This window comes from Podarcis liolepis, assembly GCF_965112155.1.
Source record: "Podarcis liolepis genome assembly, chromosome: 4".
In the NCBI taxonomy this organism is placed as follows: domain Eukaryota; kingdom Metazoa; phylum Chordata; class Lepidosauria; order Squamata; family Lacertidae; genus Podarcis; species Podarcis liolepis.
The window spans coordinates 40,040,587-40,064,120 of record NC_139558.1 but is presented as its reverse complement, the minus strand read 5'-3'; the positions used below and the strand labels follow the sequence as shown (position 1 = coordinate 40,064,120).

Sequence of the window (23,534 nt, the reverse complement as noted above, 5' to 3'; positions counted from 1 at the left end):
GCTCCATTTGGCACCATCATTAATTTTGTCATGAATTTAAAATGCTAGGTTGGTCTTATGAAAATGAATGTTTATTTGGATTGCCATATGTTTTGAAATAAATTGGTATTAGAAAGTTTGTGGTAATGATGTACTGATATGTATTTTTCATGTTGTGCTGCTGTTATATTATGGGTTGCTTTGGACATCTTTATGAGGAAAAGTGGCATTATTATTATTATTATTATTATTGTTGTTGTTGTTGTTGTTGTTGTTGTTATTATTATTATTATTATTATTTGTTATTATTAATGGCACAGAAGGAAATCACCACAAGATCAATTTATATATATATATATATATATATATATATATATATATATATGCAGGTTTTGGTGTCTTCGGGTGTCTTCCCGTGTAAGAGTTGGGGTGTCTAGGCGACGTTTCGACGAGGTCTCACTCGTCATCTTCAGGCTGGTGCTTTCGGCTTCTTGTTACTGGAACAGAGCAGGATCTCAGTGTTTGAGTTCCTATAAATACTGTTGAGGGGGTGTGGTGTATAGCCTCCAACGTTCTGGGCAGAGAGGAAGTTCCCAGGTTAGTGTGCCTTTTCTTCTTTTGTTCCTTAATTACTTGAGGGATATCTTGAGTGATTTCTTGAGTGATATTCTGAGTACCACTTAGGTGGGTCATTAGGTGTGGATTAGTTGCTAAAGCTTTCGTGTCTTGACCTCTTGAGCTTGTGAAGAGTTTTTCTGAGAAGATGGCTGTACTGCACTTAGTTGTGCTCTGGCTTGGCTTCGTGTATAGGGGCGAGCTGTGGTTTTGTGCCCTGTGCCAGCCAGATCTGTGTAGGGATTGCAGGGGGGTGCAGCATCCGGAGGTGCCACTATGGTTTGGCTACTGGATGGTGTCTGTAATTTATCTGTGGAGAGGGTCTGGGTTTGGGTCTGGTGTGGTTGATTGCTGATGGCGTTCTGTGTGCCTCTGGTTCTGGTGTCGGTTTTTGTGGGGAGGGCTAATTTCCAGATGTCTGGCAGGCGGGACGTGTCGTCACGCTTGTTCATGTTGTGAGGGTGTTTCTCTATCTCGATGGCTTCCATGATTATTCTCTTGTGGTGATGTTCCATGTTAAAGAGCAATTTGGAATCTGCAAAATTAATTTCGTGTCCTGTTTCTTTCATGTGTTGGAAAAGAGAGGAAGTTTTTTCTTCTTTTTTGACGGCATTCTTGTGTTCTGCGATACGTGCATTTATTCGTCTGTTTGTTTGTCCAATGTACGTGGCTGGGCAGACTTTGCAGGGTATTTCATAGACCCCTTGGTTTTCCAACTGGATTTTATCTTTGGGGTTTCTGAGGATATTGGCTATTTTTTGGTTGGTGCAAAAGGCTGTTTTGATATTGTGTTTATGGAGGATTTTGCTAATTTTATCTGTAGTGCCCTTGATATAAGGAAGGAGGGCCATGCCATTGTTTTCTTCTGTGTCTTGGTTTTTGGGGGGTGTTTCTTTTTGGATTAGCTTCGTAACCCTGTTTTGCTGGTATCCATTGGCGATTAACACATTTGAGAGATTCTGTAACTCAGTTGTCAAGTGGTCTTTGTCAGCCAGGCGTTTGGTTCTGGAGATGAGAGTCTTGGCTACGGAGTTTATTTGTGCAGGGTGGTGGTGTGATTGTGCATGTAAGTAGCGGTTGGTGTGTGTTTTTTTCCGGTAGATAGTGTGTCCTAGGGAGCCATCAGGTTTTTTGTAGATTAGGACGTCAAGGAAGGGAAGTTGGTTGTTGGCTTCTATTTCCATAGTGAATTGTATTTTGGGGTGTAGGCTGTTGAGATGTGTGAGGAAGCTATCTAGTTTTTCTTTCCCGTGTGGCCAAATTACAAAGGTGTCGTCAACATATCTGAGCCAAAGTTTGGGTTTGTGTTCTGACTTGTCTAAAGCATTGGTTTCAAAGTGTTCCATGTACAAATTTGCGATGACCGGTGAGAGGGGTGATCCCATAGGTGCTCCTTCTATCTGTTTGTATCTTTGTCCATTGTGGATGAAGTACGTGTTGGTTAGGCAGTGGTTGGCCAGGTCCAGGATGTATTCGGGGGGATTGTATTTGTTTTGAATGGCTGTCAAGGCTTCATTAATGGGCACTTGTGTGAAGAGAGATACAACATCGAAGCTCACAAGTAGGTCATCGGGATGTAGGTTTTGTTTCTTTATTGTTTCTATGAACTGGAAGGAGTTTGTAACGTGTGAAGCGATGGATTCTGCATAGGGCTGAAGTTGCTTAGCGAGAAATTTAGCGAGATTTTGTAGAGGTGAGCCTATGGAGCTGACTATTGGTCTGAGTGGTGTTCCTTCTTTGTGTATCTTGGGGAGACCGTAGAGTTTGGGGCATCTGGATGATTTTTCTCTGGGGATGATTCTTAGCTGGATTTCTTCACTGATAGGAGAGGCTTTTATTTTGGATTTGGTGGTTTTTTCCAGATAGGTGGTGGGATCTGTTTTTATAGGTTGGTAGGTAGGGTCTTGGAGTAGATTTGATAGTTTTGCTTGGTAGTCCGATGTGTTCATCACAACAGTGGCATTACCTTTGTCTGCTGGGAGAATGATTATGTTGTTGTCTTTCCTCAGGTTGGTGAGTGCTTTCTGTTCTTCTTTGTGTAAATTGCTTCTGGGTGGTTTGCTGGAGCAGAGGATGTTGGTGACTTCAAGTCTGATTTTATTGGCTTCATCTGGGTTGATTTTGGTTAGGCTAGCTTCGACTCCGCATATGATGTTTTCCGTGGGGATGCGTCTCGGGGCGACTGCAAAGTTGAAACCTTTGGAGAGTACTTTGGTTTCAGTTGAGGTGAGGATCCTGTCTGATATGTTATGTACTGTTTGTTTCATGGGTTGTTGTGGAGGGTGGCTGGGCTTCTGGCGTTTCTCTAGTTTGTGGAGTTTGTTGGTGTGTCTGTCTGTCTTATGTGAGGTCTCAGTTTCAGCTCTCCAGACGGCTAGTTGTTTGCATTTGTCCCAGAGTGCAGGGTGGATTTTGTTACAGAGTTTGAGGTGAAGAGTGAGCAGATCTTTGTTGGTTTGGTTTAGTAGGTATCTTTTCTTATGTATTTCGTTTCTGATTAGGGATAGTTCAGTTCGTTTCAGGATCCTTTCGGTAGCTGGGGTTTTAGAGTGGAATTTAAGTTGGAAGCATGTGGGGATTAAGTTGTTGTCTCGGCAGTTGCGTAGGAACAAGAGATCACATAAGATGGTGGCTCTTCGGATTTCTAGTTTCTCGTAGGTTCTTGTCAGCTGGAAGGTTTCCTCCCCGTAGAGGTGAGATATTTGCTTTCGTAGATTTTCACGGGTACAGGAATGCAGGTTTTGGTGTCTTCGGGTGTCTTCCCGTGTAAGAGTTGGGGTGTCTAGGCGACGTTTCGACGAGGTCTCACTCGTCATCTTCAGGCTGGTGCTTTCGGCTTCTTGTTACTGGAACAGAGCAGGATCTCAGTGTTTGAGTTATATCTCATCTCCAGAACCAAACGCCTGGCTGACAAAGACCACTTGACAACTGAGTTACAGAATCTCTCAAATGTGTTAATCGCCAATGGATACCAGCAAAACAGGGTTACGAAGCTAATCCAAAAAGAAACACCCCCCAAAAACCAAGACACAGAAGAAAACAATGGCATGGCCCTCCTTCCTTATATCAAGGGCACTACAGATAAAATTAGCAAAATCCTCCATAAACACAATATCAAAACAGCCTTTTGCACCAACCAAAAAATAGCCAATATCCTCAGAAACCCCAAAGATAAAATCCAGTTGGAAAACCAAGGGGTCTATGAAATACCCTGCAAAGTCTGCCCAGCCACGTACATTGGACAAACAAACAGACGAATAAATGCACGTATCGCAGAACACAAGAATGCCGTCAAAAAAGAAGAAAAAACTTCCTCTCTTTTCCAACACATGAAAGAAACAGGACACGAAATTAATTTTGCAGATTCCAAATTGCTCTTTAACATGGAACATCACCACAAGAGAATAATCATGGAAGCCATCGAGATAGAGAAACACCCTCACAACATGAACAAGCGTGACGACACGTCCCGCCTGCCAGACATCTGGAAATTAGCCCTCCCCACAAAAACCGACACCAGAACCAGAGGCACACAGAACGCCATCAGCAATCAACCACACCAGACCCAAACCCAGACCCTCTCCACAGATAAATTACAGACACCATCCAGTAGCCAAACCATAGTGGCACCTCCGGATGCTGCACCCCCCTGCAATCCCTACACAGATCTGGCTGGCACAGGGCACAAAACCACAGCTCGCCCCTATACACGAAGCCAAGCCAGAGCACAACTAAGTGCAGTACAGCCATCTTCTCAGAAAAACTCTTCACAAGCTCAAGAGGTCAAGACACGAAAGCTTTAGCAACTAATCCACACCTAATGACCCACCTAAGTGGTACTCAGAATATCACTCAAGAAATCACTCAAGATATCCCTCAAGTAATTAAGGAACAAAAGAAGAAAAGGCACACTAACCTGGGAACTTCCTCTCTGCCCAGAACGTTGGAGGCTATACACCACACCCCCTCAACAGTATTTATAGGAACTCAAACACTGAGATCCTGCTCTGTTCCAGTAACAAGAAGCCGAAAGCACCAGCCTGAAGATGACGAGTGAGACCTCGTCGAAACGTCGCCTAGACACCCCAACTCTTACACGGGAAGACACCCGAAGACACCAAAACCTGCATTCCTGTACCCGTGAAAATCTACGAAAGCATATATATATATATATATATATATATATATATATATATATATATATATAAAATCCCCTGATATCACAGTGACACAATTAATGCAATGTGTGGTCAGGACCTACTGTCTAGGTGGCAAAAAAGCAATCTGAGAGCCAATGTTTGTGCTTAAATCTCTCCTATTGAAGCCAATAGATGAAGATGCTTAACTTTGGCTGAATTGTGCCCAGCTTTGTTTGCTTTGATTGACAGGAAATTGGCAGCATTGTTCTTCAGCCTTTTTTTCTCTTCAGTGCCCATAATACAGTCTCCTAATTCATAATACAGCCCTCTGCTTTCCTTGCTCTAACAAGCTACTTCCTAATCATCAAAAGGCAGGCAGGCAAGCAGGCAAAGAAAGAAGCACTAACAAGCTATTGGTGAGCTTTTGAAAGGTCTTTCCAAAACAAATAACAAAGAAAATAAGAATTGATTCCAGTGACAGCAGAATTAGGCCAGAACCAACAGCTCCTAAGAACCCCTTACTGCTGTTTCCACAATGAGCTTAATCTTCCTTAATGATCTAATAAATGAAGTCACCCAACAGTGTTTTCTGCATCACCATTTATCACCGCAGAAGTGGATGGATTATGGCATTACTGAAACAATCAGGGAACAGGTTTTGTTCGAGCAGGCTTGAGGAAACATACTCAGTGTGATTTGGATATATATATATGTACAACGAGGAAGACGGGGGGGGGTAGCTCAGAAATCAAGCAGGGGATATAGGCAGGGGTTTTTAATTCTCTGTTTAATGCTACTCTTCTGCAGCACAACACACAAAAGGGAAGGAAGGAGATCTCACACAATACAGCACCTACATTGCTGACCAGAGCACACACATAGAGCCCCACCCCTGGGACACTAGCTGGACGGGGAGGGAAAGGCTCCTTTTCCAAGCAGCCAAAGGCAGGAGGAAGAACATGCAACAAGGGCAGTGGCGTAGCGTGGGTTGTCGGCACCCGGGGCAAGGCAAGTAATTTGCGCCCCCTAACCCCTAACCTGCCGCCGCTGCCAGCTTCTTCTTGCTGCTGCCTGGTCTGGTCTGGTGTGGTTCTCTCCCGCGCTCAGTGCTGCGCTGGGCGGCCGCTGCACTGTCCCTCCCCCAGATAGTCCCTCGCTCTCTCTCCGCACCGCACGCCTGGGGCCCACCCCCTCCACAGTGGGCGGCGACCCAGCGGCTCGGATCGGATTCGCACAGCCAGCACTGCAGTGAGAGAGAGTGAGTGAGCCAGGTAGGGGCAGAGAGCTGCGAGTGCGAGCGCCCCCCCAGATGTTGCGGCCGGTGCGGCCGGCCCCCCCTGCACCCCCCATGCTACGCCACTGAACAAGGGCAGCCACAGACACACACTGTCACCAGAAACCAGAAAGCAGGAGATAGATTGGGCCCCAACAGAGGCAAAGGAGAAGCCTTTTTTTGTGTGCATGATGAGGGTGGGAGCAGAGAGTTCTTCCAGGAGCTAGAGTTGCAGAGCTCCCAATAGTTAAATCCACACTGCAGACTCCACAGAGCAGTTCCCTAGCCACCTCAGCTATGGCAGCAGGATGGAAGTTTCTGCTTATAGCACCATCTTTGATTTAAGTCCAGTTCACTGCATTATAACTAAACACATTTATATGCTAACAGTAGCTATCTGACACTGCTCTAGAAATGATAACAGCATTTTCCAGAATATTACAGGTTCCACAATGCTTCATTGTTGCATGCATAGTTGCATTATTGCACAAACCTGAGTAAGAGTCTCTTGTTCGTGTAGCAAGAGAAGTTTGGTTCCAGACCCATCAGTCTTCTGCTCCAGCATCAGGGAAAAGTGTTCAATACACTTAATTGAGAGCTTCTCCTGAAGCGTTAAGATGACATCCTTCAAAAGAGAACAGATTGATAACAACCACCCAGAAGAAAAGAAACGGATAGAATGGGGACCTTGTTTTCTCTCACTCTGAAATGTAATTTCTCAGTCCAAAGGGGTAGGAGTCTGTGGGCCAGACCTGGAGTTGCTCAGCTGCCAACCACATGATGTCACACTGATGTCCTCTGCAAGGCACTTTGAAGTCCCAAGGTCAGGACTTCAAAGCACCTTGCAAGGCATTGCTAAAAGGTTTTCAAGAACCCCCTGCTAAAATGATGGTTAACAACCCCCAGCTCTCTAAGCAGGAGATTCAGATACACACTCTTTCTGAATTTGGCTAAGAACTGTCTGCAAAAAGTGAGGGCTTTCCCCCTTGCTTTAGCTGAAGTCCACTTTATGGCAGTTCCCCATATACTTTCCCTCCACTTCAGTAATAAGCAATGTTGCTGTCATAAAAAAAAAAAAGATTTCTCTCCCCCCCCCCCTCTTCTTTTTAAAAGACATTTTTTCATCAGTAACATTCTTGTTATCTTCCCACTGCTAAACATCTGAGTGGATATTTTTGAACAAGCTTTTGTATCAATCTCTACCTTCTGTTATTACTTCTAAAATGGCAATTAAATGTCAGTTTGCCTAAATGCAGTTCTGATTTCATTCAGAACTGACCACCCATCCATAAAGATCCACGTTATTTTCAATTTATCTCTGAAGGATATATATATAGGTTAACCTTGCCACTTGACAAAAAAGTTGTTTGGTGAGTTCAGTATTAGAAATGGATACCTAGTAAACTGAACATAAAAATTCTGGTTCACAAAATCATTATTGATGCTAGGGAGATAAATAAATTATTGAAGCAGTTAAATAGTTCCAAAGATTTTTGAAATATATGACTGAGATGCATCACAGATGCATCACAGACATATTGATTGCACTTCCTTGCAAGTTCACTTATTTTTGCTAAACATTTATTTTTAGATCAGAAATTAGGCAAAAATGTGCACACTGAGTATATAACTAAGGGAAACTGACTGTAGAAAGGACAACACATTACTGCAATTGTGAGGTTTGAGAGGTTAGGAAAGATATCAGTGGGGAACCAGAGCAAAGTCTCTGTTCTCAGAAAAATAAATAAGTCACAATGTTGATTGAACTGTACTATATAATCTGCATTTATCAACATGCTTAAGTTGTGCTAATGCATTATGGGTCAGCGTTGGATAAAGGCTTTGCTTTCCTTAGATGGGAAGGCACCGTCCATCCACAGAAGGCCTTTGATCAAAGTGGCAGGGTTAGTCCACCCATGAGGCAAGGTGAGGCAACTGCCTTGGGAGGCAGGATCCGGCCTCTGAGGAGTGCATCACCTGCTGCTGCCGCCTCTGCCATGGTGGCAGCGACTGCTACGGCATGCACCTTGGGAGGCCAGATGTGCCTCCTCCTTGGCAGCCCTACCCCAATGCCGCCTCTATTGTGGCTTCTCAGCAAATAAGAGACACTGCTGGTCTCCTCCCACTCAGGAAATGGCATGGGCTGCTTGCTGGGATCTCCACCTGCCTGGCATGATTTAGAACAGGCCCATTTCCCTCTGCGCCAGTCTTTGATTCTCAAGAGGGTGTCATTTTGTGGTTTGCCTCAGGTGCCAAAATATCTTGGGCCAGGCCTGGACAGTAGGCTGCTACTTTTGTTGACTTCCTCCTCCTACTGCATCCCAAATGCTGCCTCCCGCACTGTTCCAGAGGATCTCTAAAGCCAGAGTAGCTTCCAGCTCCCATTAGTACCATTCCCATTGTGAATTTATTTCACGATATCCCTTATTCGTTTAGCCTGTGGTCTACTCACTAGTAATATAATTCACTGCTGGCATAACCCTAACATACCTATTTCTCATATTATTGACCCATATTTGTTGCAAGTTATTCAATTAGCAATCAATATCTTAATTTCAGCTGGCACAGCATGCTGACTTCTGGCAGCATATCATGACTTCTTAGTGAGTTCCATGTAATTTTAATTAAGTTCCAGTAATTAAAGCCGTCACCCCTATTTTTGAATCACTAGCGCCACATTAGAGTTTATGAGCATAAAATTCATTTAAATCCACAAAATTCATCACAAGGAAGCCTTATAGTACAGGCTTGAATCCTGCATACAAAAATGTTATTGTAAGGCTTGCTGGAACTTTATTCATTTATTTTTTGCAGTCTTAAGATGCAATGTCTGTTGAAGATTCTGAGCAGCAAGCCTACCTTTATTGAAGTGCTGCAATCAAACCGAAAAGATTTGGTCTGCCCATTTTCAAGATACACTTTCAGAACGTTTGGCATGAAAAGAAGTGAATTATCTTTAACAGTTTCCTGTCAGAGAGTAAAAACAATGAACATGATCAGAGCTCCCATATAACAAGGCTTTAAATTAGCCTAGAACTCCGATTCAGGGGAAGGAACCACACAAGCTGACTGACACTTGAAATCAAGGACTCTGGATTCCCCCTTAAGCAAAATAAATTATTATATTTACCACTAATATTGAGTTATTTTCTGGTGGCCTTCACATGGAGGGATGGTGCTCAAGTTGTCCTTAAGCCACTGATGTTACAATCCTGGTACTTATTACCAGTGTTGAACTGCCCATGAGGCTGACTGAAGCAAGTGCCTTGGGTGGCGGAATCCCATGGGGCTGTGACCCTGCAGGTGTGCCCCTGCCACGACTTGGGCCATGCGGTTGAGGCTTCCAGCAAGATCTCATAAGAGTTCCACAAGATCTAGCTGGAAGCAGCTGCCCCGCGACCCTGGAAAGTGACGCTTTGGTGGGGAGCACCTTCTTGTTTCACCTCAGTTGACGAAATGGGATGGGTCATTACTCATTAGTCGAAAAAGAGTTGGAGAAAAAAATGGCCTCAGCTTTGATACAATATATTGCCAAATTATTGTCAGCAGCCTGGTTTCCTTCCCCAGCAGTACCTTTTATGCAATATGGCGCAGCATGAATACACTCTTTGTGTATGTGTTCATTGGCGGGAAGGAGTCTGCTGCTTGCATGTTGTTCTTCCATTGTGCATATCCAAAAGTTTATTTGTTTTATTGCCCACAGATTGAATTATGATCTAAATGGGGCACTGGCGTGACCCAGCGTGGCAATTATTATACCCCACTTTTTTATAAAATTACAAATAGAAATGTGCAACTGAGAGGCCATGTTGCAGGGATTACGGTAGTTTACAGAAAGGACGAGACAATGATTAACACAGTACTTGCTAATTGGTACTCGTTCTTCGCAGGAATGAGCAAAGGTAAAAGTTGGAAGCTTGAAATTCAAAGAAACTAGATACAAAATTAAGCAACGGTGAACTCTTTTTAAAGCACAGCATTTATAATATAATATTTATAATATAGCTCCTATATTAGGAGATGATGCCTATGAAATATTAATGCAGAGATGTTGTTTACTTTGCCAAGAACCAAAGATTTCATTGTGCCCTTGGTTTCATAACGGGATTCTTTAAATTATTAAGAAGGATCAAGGAATAAAAAAATACTGTTGCATTTTCTGAAACACCTTCTTTCTCAGGTAGGCAATTGTGGGGCCTCTGTGTATGCGGGAAGGACAGCCCTGTCCCCCCGAGTCTCTTCTGAACTGCCAACAAACCTTTATTATGGCTCAGGCACAACCATTCAGTTAATTACACAGTAAGGTCCTTTCACGTGATTTCACATGTTGAGTTGCTCACTTGAAAATACTCTCCATCAAAACTAAAACCTTGTGAAGAGTTTATAGATTTGTGAGAGAGAATGCTTTCCGTCTTAAGAACTTGTGTGTCATAATGGATGTTCACTGTTACAGTGGTGCCTCGCAAGACGAAATTAATCCGTTCCGCGAGTCTCTTCGTCTAGCGGTTTTTTCGTCTTGCGAAGCAACCCTATTAGCGGCTTAGCGGATTAGCGCTATTAGCGGTTTAGCAGCTATTAAAGGCTTAGCGGCTTAGTGGCTAAAAGGCTATTAGCGGCTTAGAAAAAAGGGGGGAAGCAAAAAAAATCGCAAGACTCGAAAGACTTTTTCGTTTTGCAAAGCAAGCCCATACCATAGGGAAATTCGTCTTGCGAAGCGCATCGAAAAACGGAAAACCCTTTCGTCTAGCGAGTTTTTCGTCTTGCGAGGCATTCGTCTTGCAGGGCACCACTGTATGTAAGCTTTGCACATGATGTATAATTTCAACAAAGAGATATTTCCAAACAAGCAGCGTTGAATAAAATATGCAATGGTACAGAGGAGCATAGGGAGCATAACATGCCACTGATTATATGCTTGAATTGATCCTTAGAATCCTGGATAACTTTGCTTTCTTTCTTTTTTTAAGGCATTAATTTCCACCCCAAATCTTGGCATGGTTTGGATATGATGTCTATAATGAATACATTACTCACACATATCTAGGCAATTTATCATACTATTGTCCATTTAAAGTTTTAGAGAGTGATTTTGAATGAATCTCTCTCTCTCTCTCTCTCTCTCTCTCTCTCTCTCTCTCTCGGGAATTATATTTTAAAATGAAGAAATAAATATTCACACTCACAGAAACCTGGCCATTAATAATGACCTCTTCTGAGAATCGCACTTTGACAGGATTCGACTTCAATCTGGCCTTTTTCGCAGCGCTGATAAATGCCGATTTAGGAGACTAGAAAGAAGGGATGAGTGGAAAAGGCAAAGATGACTTGACTGACAGTTAACTGCCAACCACTGCTATAGATCTCCTGATCAAGTCTCATTTGATCCCATCTGTCAGAAATATTACTGCTTCTGCCCAATGCTATTTATTATATAATGGAAATAAAAGCAAATCACACTTTTCTGTTAGCGGTATGAAAAAATGTAAACACAGTCGGTCAGATGCAACAGGAATAGGCTGACATTCTTTCAGTGACATGAAGGCAGGCATCCCTTGAAGACGATCACAGTGCCTGGAGGTAGACCACCAGGTTGTGTAGCTACAGCAGTGACCGGAGGAGGAATTGTTGCTGGGAGCAGCACAGAAAGAAGAGACACCATGGTACACCTGTAGCAGCACAACTGGGCACCTTCATCTCCTCCACCTGAAATAAAACACGTGTCTCCTGTATCACCCTCCACAGCCATAGTTGGCACTGTAATTCTCCAATGGTTTGATTTTACCTCCAAAGGGGCACTCTTCCACTGTCTCCCGAGACAGATGGATGCTAACAACACAGTCCGCAAGAGGGTATGCAAAATATTTTCACCAGTGTAGGCTTTTGAAAATGGAGCAGCTGTAGTAGACTGCAACCACTACTATGCTATAAGATCCACTATCCTGTAATATTACATATGAGCCTTTTCTACTGATGAAGACTAGGATGGCAAAATAAGGCTAATATTCTGGAAATCCTTGTCTTAGACTCTGTGAAAGGATTCTGTGGAACTTTAACAACCCTTCATGTGGATTATTGGACTCTTTGAACAGACAGGTGGAATAGATACTTATGCGTGAACTGACTAGAGAATGAACTGATCCACTGGGTCTTCTGTTTTTTTCCATTGAACTTTATGAGACTTCCGTTGAAATATACAATTTGATATAATGAATAGTATACCTTATTTATTCAAAAGTACAGCTGGTTACATCTTGTGTGTTTATTGAATAATGTAGTAACTGGGTCTTCACATGGAAAGAGAAATTCATAGGCGATTACTTCTCTTTTGTTTCATGGATTTTTATTTTTTTAATATATTACAACAATATTGATCTAGCAGGCTGTAATGGTTTGCTGCCATAGTCTGTTGCAGCTTCAGTTCTGCCGCAGACTTGCATTCAGGATGCAAAACGATGCACCAAACTTCTTTCCAATGAATAAATTGATAAGGAGCATGTGAAACAATGTACTGCACAATGTGCAGCGGGGAAGCTGTCTATTACTATATATATGCCCCCATTTTAGGTGGGACCAATATGTGCACAATTGTGCACAGCGCTGAACCTAGAACTAACCTGGAAATGTCATAAAATACATCACTTAAAGGGTGTAACTGGGGTGGAGGCAGAGCAGGGGCACAATGGGGCAGAGTGGGGAGTTTCAATTACATGCGATTTCACACAAGTGTGCAATGACTCTGAATGCAATCCCCACATGTGTGTGTGTACGTAGGTGTGTGCCTTTAAGAAAATAAGTTGTTATTTTATGCCATAGAGAAACTAAAGAATCACAAGAATTCCCAAGTTGTGACCTTCATCTAACTGGCTGGGCAAAAAGGTCATTACAATTGTTTTGCTAATTAATAGAGTATGGCTGCTGTCAAAGCAGCATGTTTTATATCCTTTTAAAAGGTTCTGTAGTACAAGTAAAAAGTTTTTCTTTGGATTAGAGTAAGAGAATGGCATCTCTGGTAATTTTAATATTTTCTTTTTTCAGCCATGGAAATCTAATGCAAATGTCCAGAGTGTAGGTGGGTGATTGTATGCAGATGTGAGTTAAAGGTCCCTTAATCATGGTGGGTTCTAATGGGTGTCTAAGTATCTAGAGTATGATGGATTTTCTGGTGCTTCAGGCATGGAGATTTCCCTGTCCAGGGCTCCGAAATACAAATTAATAGGTAAATACGGAGTATTTGACTGCATTGGGGACTAAGAAGGGAGAAAGGCACCTGCATACTCCAGAAGTCTCAGATATGTTGCATGAACATCAAGAGCTACTTCTATTCTCTGTTAATGGAGGTGAGCCAAGGTGCACATGTTGCTTACTTGTCCTAAGTCTCAGCATGGACTACCTTCTTAGGTAAAATGGTGACCTTAGAGTCAAGGTGCTAAGGAAATATCAAAATGGCAGCAAATTTGAGCCTCTTGGTCATACTAGCAATCACATGAGATCAGGAATGGGAAACTTCAGGTACAAGAGCTGATAATGTTAATAGTTCTTGTCTAGACAGAGGATGGAGAGGGATGTGTGAGTGCAATGGAGCTAGCCTCTTGTACAAAAGTAAAATTCATATCCATTTCACTGCCCATGTTTGCCTTTGGCACCACTGGCCTGTGTCCCCTGGAAGGTTGTCTACATGGCCTTGAGAAGAAAAAGGATTCCCCACCACCACCACTCTTGCATTAGATGATCCAGGCTTATCAGATCCATTGCATCCATCATATCTGGTGATTCATGCTAAATACCAAATACAAACTTTCCCAATGATCTAGGGTCAAATGTTTAAATACTGTTGTTTTAGAATCTGAACTGCAATATCATTGAAGGTTGCTGCTTCAGCTTTTAAATGTTTCAAAGGGTGCTTCTCTTACTAAAAGAACTTGATTTATATTTTCAGAGCTCGTGTGTCCAACAAAATAAGTCCAGCAATAAAACCAAAACTGATATGTTGCAACAATTTCTATTTTAATACCTTCATATTCATATTGTGATTAACGGTTCATGGACCGACTACTTCATTTTTTTATGAAAGCACTTCTTTTTAGCTAAATAGAAGACATTATTCTCATTTAATGACCTTAAGCAGGAGCTTAAGGAATGCATTTGTCAGGGAATACAGAATATAGAATATTTATAGGGTTTGTAAGATATAGTCTGTAATAAAATCAGCAATAAAGCCAGTCTCATTAGCACTATGTTGGTGGGAGTAGGAAGAATGAGAAAACTCTAATACCTTACCGTAACCAATGCCAGCAAGAACTCTTCTGTGTGGACCAATGACATTTTTTTCATGGCCACAAGTGTGGAAGCAAATTGCTTATGATAGTATGAACACAACGTTAGGAATGAAAGACCACTACAGTTGTACCTTGGTTTTCAAACAGCCTAGTTCTCGAACGTTTTGGCTCCCGAATGATCAAACCCTGGAGCTTCCTGCAGCCAATCAGAAGCTGCGCTTTGGTTTCTGAACGTTTTGGAAGTTGAATGGATTTCCAGAACAGATTCCATTCGACTTCCAAGGTACGACTGTATTCCAAGCCAGCCTCATGTGCTTCATTTGTTTGCTTTATGAAACTCACAGTTACAAAAACATATTAACCTACTACAAATCTGTTAACTGCAACCGGCGCACAGAATACAACAGTAACAAAGGAAGCTTCCTTATTCTGAGTCAGACTATTGGCCCGTTTAGCTCAATATTGTTTACACTGACTGGCAGAGATTGAACCTGAAGCTTTCTGCATGCAAAACATGATGTACTCTACCACTGAGCTGCAGCCCAGTTAAGTCCATAGATAACTGTGCACATAATGTTCAAAAGACATTAATTGCACAAATGCAAAATGCCTATCCACAATATCTTATCCTAGAGTTACTGGTTCCCATAAGGGATCTTACACCATATCATGTTGCTACAGACCTTGTGACAAATATTGTCCCCTTTATTTTCCACTATTGTTATCTATAGGATTGTGAAAGTTTCAAAAAGGTGCAGCTATGGTTGCATATAAAAAACACACAAAGGGGTTTTAGCTTAATAACAATGAAATGGATTACAACACATGTATTAGGTGGGAGAGAAAAAAACGTTCTATGAAAGTTATGTGGAATTTCATACTTTAACATTTACTGAGAATGAGACAGTGAAATCAGATATAATAAAAGATGAGCAAGGTTTGCATATCTTCTTAGACGCTCACATTAAATATGCTATTAAATGAACTTCATGATTACATAACAGTAAACACATTAACTATGATAATTAATAGCCACAAGCTACACGCCAGCTAGTTTACAGGAACAAGAATTGGTTTACTGGGAAATAACAAAATTAAAACAATAAGAATTGAGAGGACACATGTCTGCAGCCTTTATTGTGAGGCAGGCTTTTTTTTTTTTTTTTAAGAAAAAGTTGCTTAGATTTCCACAACAAATTTATGTCCCTAGTACTTATCCCCATCTCATTCATTCTCTCTTCACAACACTATCCATCATGGCCAACTTTTTCTTGACTAATAATTATGCAGCAGTTGCTGACTACCAATATGGCTCCAAGGCTGTCATATTTGTCAATATTTATTTTAATGAAAGCATCTTGGAAAGGCAGTGAATTATCTCCAGGCAAATAATGGTACATAGCCATTATGCACTTTTTACTGGGGTAGACCTCAGAATTCCATGGAAACAAAGGGTGTGTGATGTTCACACATCCAAGAGAGGGAAGAGCACAATGATGTTTAAGTGGAAGTTATAATGTCTAATGATATCTATAATTAGGCTCTTCCCTAAGACCTTAAAACACTTTACATAATTCTCTCTGTGGCATTAGAATCCTTACAACAAAACTGCAATGCAGGCCAGCATATATCCACAGGACTGACAGCACACGGGAGGACTGAGTCTGCAAGACAGCCTGATCTGAACTGGGGGACTACCTGGTCCACCACCAGGTATTGGAATGTTTTTAATAAAGTACGACTGAGCATCACAATGTATTTGAAAACAGCCAGAGAGTGTATGAAGGAGGACTGGTAAGGAATGCGCCCTGGAGAGAGTTCTGAGGGGCATAAATGCTTGGAGGGCCACATTTGGCCACTGGGGCTGAAGTCACCCCCCCACCTGCCTGATATGAAGAAACAGAATCAGGAAATAAAGGGAGAAACACATCAAGAGAAAGGCAGAAAATCAGGAGCAGCCTGAAGTGAAGCAGAAAGCAGCTGCAGTAAGAGATCAAGCCACTCTGCCCTTTGGCCCCAGGCTAATTCATTGACTCTCCCTCTCTCTCTACCCTCTATTTTCTTACTGCAGGATTTGCTGGTAAACCTTCAGCTTCACTTCATGGCAATAATTTGGAGCAAATAAAGACTGCCATGCCTACCCCAGCATGGAAGAAAATGTTTGATTTCCTAGCAAACATCTCTGGATAACTGGGGGTGGGCAGGAGTAGGGGTTAAGACCCAGAGCTGTTTTCCTGATTAGGTCTATATCAAAATACATTCCCACAACAATTTCAAAACACCAAATAATTGTAAGTCCACAGAACAAACCACATGCTGAAATCAGTTTGTATAACTGTGTATACTTTATTGTTTATCTGTATAGATGTTGAGCTTTACAGTAAAAGGATTCATGGGGATGATTAAAGGGTCTCCTTCCATTGCCAGCCTCAGTAGGAGCAAAGACTTGCTTATGCTGTTCCCTCACAGCAAGATACCTTCTTAGGATTTAATAGCTTTCCAGAATGATGGCTTATCAGACCCTCAATTGAAATTTATTCTCCAAGCCTGAATGCACAGCACAATGGATAAATGATCTAATTGGAAATATGCCTAAGCCTAATAAACTACCCATTGCAATGATAACCCATTTACAAAACAAAATGTTTTCAACAGATAATCAAATAAACTTCCAGAAAAGTGAAACTTCAAAGTGCTCCAAGTGATTAAGCTCTTAAATCCTTTCCTTATCAGTACAGATGACATTCAAATTAACCTGAGAAAGATTTATTAGATTGACAGGAAGCACAAAAGAAGAATGTTTGGCTTTGGTTGTAATTAAACTGAAAATGAATGAGCTTAAGCAAAACTAATCTGGAAGACACTGAGTGAATTATGTTCAGCAGATGACCAGAGTACTGTAATTCTATAATAGTGTTAGTTTCACTGAGTTGTTTTCATGATGGGTTAGTAGCAAGCATACATATACTACTGGTTTTATCCAATTCAGAATACACCTTTGCTCTCTCTTCTCTTTACACAACTGCTGGACAGACAACACTTCCTCAGGAGATCAAAACAATTTGACAAAACAAATGGGGGCAATTATACTTCATTTAAGATCATCTCTACCATGAAACAAAGAAAAATATTTCTGCTGTGGTATCTGGTTCGAACACATACAGCATCGGAGTCAGATTTTAAAAAAACAACAAACTCATCTGGTAAAACCCATGAGCTGAGATTAACACCATCTACTCACTAGCACACCACCTAAGAGCAATGTTACTGGCAATCAGTTGTTGTTGTTTTTTTGCGCCCACTCAGTCTGCTGCCCAGGTACTGTTGAGTTCTATAAGTCCTGGAAGACCTGCTCCCTGCCTTGCAGGTCTTATATCCAGCTGACCTGGGAGGGTAGGGGCCAGACTGGCTTCACCTACAAAACCTGAGGCTGCTGAACAGACTTTTGGGCTGGATTGCATGTGGGAATTTGTTGAGGAAGGGCTGTTGCTGTTGGTATTTTGTATCTTTATGTTAGACTTTGTGGTTTATGTGGAAATTGTTTAGTTCAGTTGTGTATTTTTTAAGGTTCTGTTTATTGCTCACAACTACTTTTATTATGTTGTAGTTATGTATTTTTTTATGTTGTAAGCCACCTTGAGCACAGTTTGAACTGTGGAAGGGTGGCATAAAAATAAAATTATGTTTGTAAGTATGTATGTTATGGGCAAGTTCAGAGGCTCTGCTTTTATTTCTTTTTGTTCTTTATTTTAATTCAGGCTTGGGCTGGACAGCCCTTCAAAGACAGGACTGTCCTCTGTAAACTAGGAAACATGGCCACTCTAAAACGGCTCATATTGTTTTGTTTCAGCCAATGAGAAAATTGAGTACATATAATAGGAGAATTTTAAATACACACAGAGAGTAATGCACTAGGTCCTTCTGAGGTTATTGTAGTGGTATGGGTACATCTGAAGCTTCAAGTTAACTACCTTGGTTTGTTTATTCTTGCAGTTGACCTAATATGCTTCTATGTTGTTGTTGTTTTTTTAAAAACCCCAAGCAACAGTTCATTCTGAGTACACAGCCAGTTACTGTTTCAGCATTCTAAATCTCAGGAGCATTATAAGTGTACAAGAAAAGGATTGCTGCCATCCAATCAGAGGTAGCACGGCCTGAGGCCAGGAATAAAATTTATAACATGCATCCCTCTGATTGCATTTAGCACTATAAGAATGTCTCCAAGCTGCATACAGCTTCACTGCAGGCTGTATATTTTTGCTTTCTATGTTATTAAATCCAATAACGGAACAAGCAGTTGTATTTCTTAATAATAAAATGTGGAATGAATTTCCTAAAAACCATGGCATCAAACATACTGTGAGTTTAATTCTGATGCCATTTTATACTAACTTACAAACCTTCAATGGATCCCTGCTATGACTTCAATTAACTGGAGTCAAAAGGAATAAGGTACATCAAAGACACAAACTTTAGGCCACAAATAGATCTCTGTTTACATAATAATTGGTGCAAACATGATCTATTCCTTGCTGCTAGCCTTAGCTACCTGGAAAAGATGCGGAATCAAGGCAAGGGGATATATTATTACCATTTAAATAGGGGGGCTGTCCAAGCATGAAGGACACTACTCACTTAGGAGAATTCTGCATAATGAGTTCTGAGATCTATGAGCCAGATTTCTTCCATCATTTGCTCACCGCAGTGAAAGCTACCATTTTATCACATAGTGTAAATAAAATGCCATGTAAATTAATAAGCACATTAAATAAAATGCCAGTAGGCTAAATTGTGTAGATAAGGCTAAAGGGAAGGAGAATTATGCAATATTTTATGGTAGAATAAGAAGTATCAGAGCATCTTAGGAAGTGCCTATATCTCAGTCTATCAAGCACTTGCTTGGTCAGAATCAGGGATGGGGCTGGACTCACCTGATCCCCACACTTCTCAAGTCCATGTAAAAATCAGACTGAAACCTTGTTCAGAATCTGCACTGGACCAAATTCCTCCATGAGGTAAATCTGAGGCCTTTAAAATTGTTCCCCCTCCCTTTTGGATGACTTGTACTCAGAAAGGTATACTACATTTTTTTTTTAAAAAAAAGACAAATTAATGTGAACATCCCAGGCCCTCACCACCCAGAGTGGCTAGGAAACACTTGCTGTGTGGGTTGCAAACAGGGCCACAGATTCCTCTGGGAGTATTGGGATGCAATAATGTCCCATCCCTTCAGAGACATTATATGGGGAGGAAGCATGATAAGGCCACATGGGAGGAGGAGTAGGATGTCATCACAGCCTGACACTCTTAGGGGCATTTGTAGACCATGCTGCAGCAGCTACACTTCTTAGCTGATCCAGGCAGCTAGCTTATAAAGTTGGGAGAGAGTGAGCTTTAATGCTCTTGGGTGACCTTCATAAGCACTTACTTTTTGTTATCTGCAGACAACTCTATGAGGCCGAGGTGTCTTCAGCCCCCTCAATACCTGCTGGCAGGAAGCCAGGCCCCCTCGGTATTGGGGGGGGGGGCTGAGCGTGGAGCCAAGTGTGGCACGGTTCAGTGACCAGCTTGCTCCATGCCCCCATAATCTTGGGTGCAGGACCGCACCTCTGGTTATATCTATGTAGATTATTTGCCAGGGAGGGCAGCCTGCATATTAACTGCAGAAATGGGATTGGACTGTTTATATCCAAAACCAAAATGAACATGAACTAGGTTTGGAGAGATCTATTCACCTCTAGCCAGTATGTCATCGTCCATATTTGTAGCTTGGGCACTCAGAGCCTCCTCTTAGCTTAAACCACTCAGTTGTCCAGAAAATGGACATCATACGTACCCCAAGCACTTTTGGAGGAGGCCTGTATTTTGCACTGTTTCATGTGAACAAAGGGATTTTGCCTGCCACACGTCTGTGTGTACTTGCCCGTACTACATAAAAACAGGCAACTGTTGCTTTTGTGTCTTACAATCTGCAGGGGTGGGGGATACCATGAATTGCCACATTACTTTTTGCTCCATTACTTAACTCTAGTTGGTTTGCTTGGGTCTTGCTCAAGGGGAATAAATGCAGCCTCCTGTCACCAAAAAAAAGGGGGAAAGACCCCCTAGTCATTTAAAACCCACTGAAAAGGTATATAATTACGGTGTTGCTAGACAAGGGGGGAAAGGGAAGCCAAAAAAAGAAGACTCAAAAAGATTGGCTAGTATACTTGCGAAATGTCTTGGAGTAGAATTCAATATCCTTGTTCCTCTGCCCCCAAGAAGCACTCCTCATACATACTGGAACATATCCATATTTATTTAAATTACACTTACATTGTTCCACTTCTGTCTAGAGTAGTATATAATCATCACATTTATCTTCAAAGACACAGCTCGTACTTCACTTGTGCTATTTATTATGCAGATAAGGAAGACACACACAGAGAGAATAGGCAGACAAAAGCAGTAAATGTTGCTAGGAAACTAATTCTAAAAAACATGATAACTACTTACAGGATAAGGCTGAATAACAGTAAGGAGGATCGATTCTTTGCAGCTTCTGTAAAAAAGGAGATGAAAGTGACGATTCATATTTTTATGCTCCAGAGATAACAAGGTTTCCTTTTCTAGTGGGATCTTGTAACAGGACATTTGTTAACAACAACACCAAGAGTATTGAGAACAGAGCTGAGCCAAGACAAACAGCAGTTTCCCCAGATATTTTTGGCTACAATGAAATGTCCACACCATACATGCTTTCTCTGAAACAGGGTGACAGTTTGCCCATCAAGAATGAAGGCAATTCTGGGGGATGGAGTCTTCACTCTGACTTATCTTTCTTTGCCCTCAATGATGTTATTACACGGTCAAATCTGATTAGTTATAGAGTATCCTGGTATCACTCCATCTGCTATATGGTTCCACACTAGCTGGGGACCCAGAAAGAAGACACATGGGGGCTGGCGATTGTGCCAAAGCAGTGGCGACTGATGCTGGATTCAGATACCACTTTATTCCATCTTCACAGCATTGACTTACCTGTTCATTTGTTGCATCTTATGCTATCTTTAACATGACATAAAAGTCACTTCTGGGAACCTAGTGGAATCTAATGAAAGTTTAGCACTAATTTCCATGTTCATTGTTTCCATAGAAAAATCTGCTTGCAACCCCCTTAACTCAGAAAACTACGGGAGTTTTATGTTGACGAAATTTCAGGTGGTATGCAGTTTCTCCAGCCATTTATGGCAGTATATTGATTTTAAAAAGGCCACAGTTCCATAACACAACAAGATATTGCAGTTTAAAGGAACATTAGAAATCAAGACAGAAGCACAAGCATTATAACCAGTAAACCCCATGTCTTAATGCAGCCGGAAAGGGGGGCGGGGAAAGAAGCAAAGAAGAAGAAAGTAAATATTACTACATTATAGTGGCTTTTAATGTATTTCAAGCTCTCCCCACTTCTTGCAGTCCACAGACAAACAGACCAACATCTGATAAAGCCAGATTGACAGCAAAACAAATGAACATATGTATATAAATATAGGAGTCAAAAGTAGTATCAGAATTAAGGCACTTAAACTTGCATCATAACAATCCAACTTGTATATTATTACTTATTTTTCTAATGAGAACCAATAGTGTCATATGCCTGTACACATATGTTATCTGGTGTTTGCTTTCAAAGTGGAACAGCCTCCCTCAGGAGGCTAAGGACTCTCCTTCTCTGGAGGTTTTTAAGTAGAGGTTGGATGGCCATCTGTTATGGATGCTTTAGCTGAGATTTCTGTATTGCAGGGGGTTGGACTAGATGACCTCTGGGTCTCTTCCAATTCTATGATTCTATGAGTCAACACTTAGCTTGCACTCCTAATGCTCAATTTTCTTGGGAGTAAGCCCCATTAAACACTGTGGGACTGACTGCCACGCAAACATGCATAAACTTGCACTTTTAAAGTATGGATAAGATATTTGCAAGGCCCTGTTAGTATTTTCAGATGTTTGTAGCATGATACTTAAAAAGATGTCTTTCCTTCTTTGTGCATTTGCTGCCAGAAATGCACACCAAACATGTATGCCGCATCAGGTGTGCAGCTGCCCTAAGAAAATGTGTTTGCACATAGTCAAAGGTAATTTTGGGTCACACAAGGATAGACTCAGCCATTCAAATCCTTCAGCATCCTCTAAAGGCTAAGAGGAAAGATTCTGAGGAAAACCACAGTCATTATCATCTACTTATAATTAATTTAAAGTAATTAATTGATAGCTTTCTGAAAAGTTGAACCAGTACATTGGGTAAAGCAGCAAAATGGGACACAGAGATTGCAAAAAGCCTGTGCTAGAGCATTCAAAGCTTTTGCTGAGGAACTCTTATGAAGTGTTAATCTTATTGAGTATCTCAGAAACACATAGATAAATGCATATTTATTTGCCATGTAAACACCCTCAAAGCCAATATTTGTTTTATTACATCAAGGGGCTGTTTTTCTTTTTAACAATTGGGAAAGGTTAGTTGCCACTTGATGGTGATGAACTTGAGTTTCTGTTGGCTCCCCCGATTTCCAATGCAATTAATTGCCTGCTTCTGAGATTTATTGCCGGGTTGACTGAAGTGCAACTAATTTGCATGCCAGTGCTGCTCAGTTGGAAAAACAAAATAAATCACCACCACTGCATTAGCCTGAATGAGTGCAAAGCCCAAAAGAATTTAGTCATGAATAATCCAGCAGCTGAAGTAACTGGGGACTCCTGGTAAGTGGTTCCACATTTGCAACTTACGTGACTGGTCTTAAAACACTATTGATCTCTCCATCCCATTCAGTCTGGAACAACTCCGCGAAAAGCAACCATGTGTCAGAAAAGCATTCTAGTAGCAGCTCTTCCTTAAGGAACATGACACACACTCTGTCTCCCCATTCCCACCCAAGGGACAAAGTCTTTTTCAGTCTTTTCAGCCAGAGTGGAAGGGAAAGAAAAGGTATTGGTCCCTGTAACTTTAGAAAGAGGAAACAAAAATTCAGAGAAAGGCCCATTTGTGAGCAGCTCTTTGGCTAAAATGCGACACTGTCAGGATGGAAAAAATGTACTTGAAGATTTTGTGGTAGTTGTGTACTGGATGAAATCATTGTATTGCCGTGCTGCTTTGTGTAGCTCTTTGGACAAAGAGAGAATAACCCTACCCTTTTATATAGCTGCGGAGTGAAATATTCACTTGGAGGTTTATAGGATACCTCGTCTGTGGTTATCTTTGTCACAGCAGCTTGTGAA

General features: G+C 41.5%; 1 protein-coding gene across 4 annotated transcripts in view; it reads right to left on the bottom strand.

Annotated features, from left to right (window-relative positions):
• FRMPD4 (FERM and PDZ domain containing 4) overlaps window positions 1-23,534 on the bottom strand; it is a 212,113-nt gene that overhangs the window by 20,128 nt on the left and 168,451 nt on the right. For all 4 annotated transcript variants that reach the window (XM_083501792.1, XM_083501789.1, XM_083501790.1 and 1 more), the window contains exons 5-8: window positions 20,778-20,823; window positions 11,190-11,294; window positions 8,866-8,973; window positions 6,500-6,631 (exon numbers count right to left, since the gene is read on the bottom strand). In XM_083501792.1, coding sequence (XP_083357918.1) covers window positions 6,500-6,631; window positions 8,866-8,973; window positions 11,190-11,294; window positions 20,778-20,823 — 391 coding nt within the window. The remainder of the gene's footprint in view (window positions 1-6,499; window positions 6,632-8,865; window positions 8,974-11,189; window positions 11,295-20,777; window positions 20,824-23,534) is intronic.